The sequence below is a fragment of the Fringilla coelebs genome, assembly GCF_963513975.1.
Source record: "Fringilla coelebs genome assembly, chromosome: 14".
NCBI classification, from domain to species: Eukaryota; Metazoa; Chordata; class Aves; order Passeriformes; family Fringillidae; genus Fringilla; species Fringilla coelebs.
The window spans coordinates 2,663,738-2,667,252 of NC_140040.1; the positions used below are offsets into that span (position 1 = coordinate 2,663,738).

General features: G+C 60.9%; 1 protein-coding gene across 1 annotated transcript; it reads left to right on the forward strand.

Moving 5' to 3' along the window:
• Positions 1-1,631: 1,631 nt before the first annotated feature.
• On the forward strand, positions 1,632-3,235 carry FOXL1 (forkhead box L1; the record flags this gene model as incomplete). Its single annotated transcript, XM_084215019.1, has 1 exon — positions 1,632-3,235. The coding sequence occupies exon 1, from the start codon at positions 2,369-2,371 to the stop codon at positions 3,233-3,235; it is 867 nt and encodes a 288-aa protein (XP_084071145.1). The 5' UTR covers positions 1,632-2,368.
• Positions 3,236-3,515: the final 280 nt, after the last annotated feature.

Consider the following 3,515-nt stretch of genomic DNA (forward strand, 5'->3'; position numbering starts at 1 on the left):
TATTTGTTGTTGGTTCTTTTTTTTCTTTGTTGGTTTTTTTTTTTTTCCTTCAGTTTAGGGAAAGAGCGACGGAACCAACAACATCGAGAACCCCCTTCTGTCGCTTCTCCCCGCCCCCCCCGCAGCCTTCGGAGCCTCTCGAAGGCTGATCCTGTGTGGATAACGCAGCTGAGGAGCCCCGGCAGGAAAGGGATAACAGGGATAACGCGCAGCACACGAGCTGGGAAGAAGGAACGGAGGGAAAAGCCGCATCCCCGCCTCCAAGGATTTCCCACCGCCAAGAGGGGAAAACAAGGGAGGAAGCAAGAATTTGACTGGGGGAGGGAGCTCGGGGAGAGAGCGGGAGCCCTGGGACTGTCTCCTGCCGTACACGCGAGTATTTATTGTTCTACTAATCCGTGCCTGGAGTGTCTCAAGGAGCGGGGGACTCCCCGAGGTGGGGAGAGGAGGAGGAGGGTGAGGGGGGAAGACCCTCGGCCGCTGCTCTGAGGATGCTCCGGGCGGCTCAGAGCAGCCGCGCTCTGCTCCATCCCTCCCCGGCGAGGATGCTCCAGGGGCGGGGAGGCTGCCCGGGCGTGCTGCGTGTCGGCAGGCGAGGAGCCCCCAAATCCCTCCTTTCACCTCTCTCTTTATTTATTTGGGGCTTTATTGCGCGTTTGGCACGGCGGGCGGGCGCTGCGGCTCCCGGGGTGCGCAGGGCGCGGGGGGGATGCGGAATTACGGGCGAGGGCGGTGTTAGAGGGGTGAATTCCCCTCCCAGGCGTCGGCCCAGCCAGTGAGAGGGGAGACCCCCACACCCCGCCCGAGAAGCCGCCTCCCTGCGCACCCCGGCTGCGTTTCCCAGGCTCTCCTGGAGGTTTGCAGCTTTCAGGACCCATCTGGAGCTCCACAGCATCGCGCTGGGCTTTACCCCGGGGGATGAAAATCCTTCTCCCGACAGGGGAGCGACACTGGGCCAGAAACCCCACGGGTGAAGGGGAACTTGCAGGGAAATGCGGGGATGGCACCGCCAGGGCCGGGGGGTGCTGGGGGACAGCCGGAGCTCGGCTTTTGCCTCCTCCCCTGCCAGGTAAAAATCCCAGCAGGCCCGTGGGAGCTGCTGCGCTGCTGGGATGTTTCTCTTTGAAGGAGAAAAGGATCCCCCTCAGGCCTCTTCTTCCCTCCCTCGGAGAAAAGATGCTCCACAGGACACGGGGTGCCGCAGGTCTAAACCCGCGGGGGGACCGGGGACACAGGCGACACCTCCAACTGCATCGGAATCCCTCGGGGCCTCGGATTAAAGCTGTTACGTCAGTAAATTAAAAAAAAAATCCGACAACAGAAAACATAGCCCCAAACCTGGACGTTTATACAGAAAAAGAGCATCACAAATTCCTAATGTAAGCACCGGCCAGCTGTGTGCACTTGTAAAGTTGTTATAATCCCCCTCCTTGTTATAAACAGGAAAGTACATAATATAAAGCAACAGGCCCGCATTCACAAATACTGACCCTCCTCCCCGAGCCTGCCAAATTCCCCTTTTCGCTGCATTCTGCCCCGGCGCAGCTCTGCCTGCTCGGGCTGCGAGGGGGCTGCACCGGGGGTCCCCCTTCGCCCTCCCCGGGGGTGTCCTCGGGGTGGAAACCCGGGAGCGGGAGGTGCCAAGGACCCCTCCACACCTGATCCCCCCTTCCCTTTTCCTTCCTCGCCATCGCAGCTCTGCCTCCTCCCCTCATCCGCCCCTTTCTCTTCCTTTCTTCAATTTTTAGATTTTTTTTTTTAAATTTTGTGTTGTTGAATGCCCCAGTTTGGCTGCGGGGATCCCTGCCCGCTGCTCCCCAGCTCCAGCAGTGAACATCCTGCTCTGCTGTGTGTGCTTACAGCGTCAAAGGGTGGACGTGATATTTCAAACATCAGATCAGTGCGTTTATATATTGGGTGCCCGGAAATTTTTCCAAATAAACACAGCTTGATTCGACTTGGGTGGGCAGACTTATCAACAGACTAATTCTATAAACAAATGAAGGAATAACCCGGAGACCATTGGCTGGTACCAGCGAGACACGTGGAGAGAGCTCGGAGTTTTGTAGCAATGAAATTTTAATTAATGTGGGTGGGCTGAGAACACAAACGACTGTTTATCAGAGACAATTTATTTTCCAGCGCTAAGTCAACATATAATAGCAAACTTACAACAATTATTTAACTTTTTTTTTTTCCTCCCCTTTTTTTTTTTTAAGAGCTATGAAGCAGGGACAGAGGCAGAGCGAGCTCCTTCAGGCAGGGCTGGGAGCTGAGCTCGCACAAACAGCTCCCCGGTGGACTCGTCCCACGTTCCTGCTTCGCTCGGCTCCGAGGGGGAAGACGCGGAGCTGCGAGCCCGCCGGCGATGAGCCACCTCTACGGCAGCCACCTCTCCCCCCTGGGCAGCCCGTCCATGGTTTACCTGCCCGCCGCGCTCGGCTTCGCCCCCGGGGGGGCGATGTCCCGGCAGGACCCCCCTCAGAAACCCCCCTACAGCTACATCGCCCTCATCGCCATGGCCATCAAAGAGGCTCCGGAACAGAAGGTGACCCTGAGCGGCATCTACCAGTTCATCATGGACCGCTTCCCCTTCTACCACGACAACAAGCAGGGCTGGCAGAACAGCATCCGCCACAACCTCTCGCTCAACGACTGCTTCGTCAAGGTGCCCCGCGAGAAGGGCCGGCCCGGCAAGGGCAGCTACTGGACCCTGGACCCGCGCTGCCTGGACATGTTCGAGAACGGCAACTACCGCCGCAGGAAGAGGAAGCCCAAAGCCGCGAACCCTCCGGCCGCCAAGGCAGCCGAGCAGCCGGGGCCGCCCGCCCGCCCCGTCGAGCCCAAGCGGGCCAAGGGCAGCGCGGCGGCCGCGCCGGGGGACGCGGGGGTGCCGCGGCCGGCCGGGGGCACGGCGGCTTGTCCCCCGGCCCCGGTGCCCCCCGCCGCCGCCCCGCCGCACAAGAGCGGCCCCCGGGGCCGCAGCTTCAGCATCGAGAGCATCCTGGCGCAGGGGCTGCGGCCGCCGCCGCCCGGGGCAGCGCCCAAGGCGACCCGGGCCAGCCCCGCCGGCTGCCGCGGCGGCTCGCTGGTGGCCAGCGGCGGCTTCGGGCCGGCCCTCAACGCGTCGCTGATGCTCGACTCCCAGGTGCACGGGAGGCTTTACCACATCGGCATCCCCTTCCTCTCCTGCTTCCCTCTGCACTTCTCCGAGGCGGTGTTTAATTTCCAGTAGCTGCCCCCCACCCCCACAATTAAAGCGCTCCCGGCCCCGAGCGCTGCTGCGGGGGGCGCGGTGGGAGGGAGAGATCGGACTCAGACCTCACCACGAGGGGAAAGACCTAAACAAATCCCCCCCAAAAGCGATGTTTTAAAGGTGACTCAGGATTTCAGGGCATTTTCAAGGCGCTTCTTGCTGCGGACTCTCTTTTGCGGGTGTCTCCCACCCCCTGCCAGAGCGACTTTGGAAGGTAACGCGGCTTTGTGCTCTCGAGGGCGGTGGAGGCAGAGGCAGC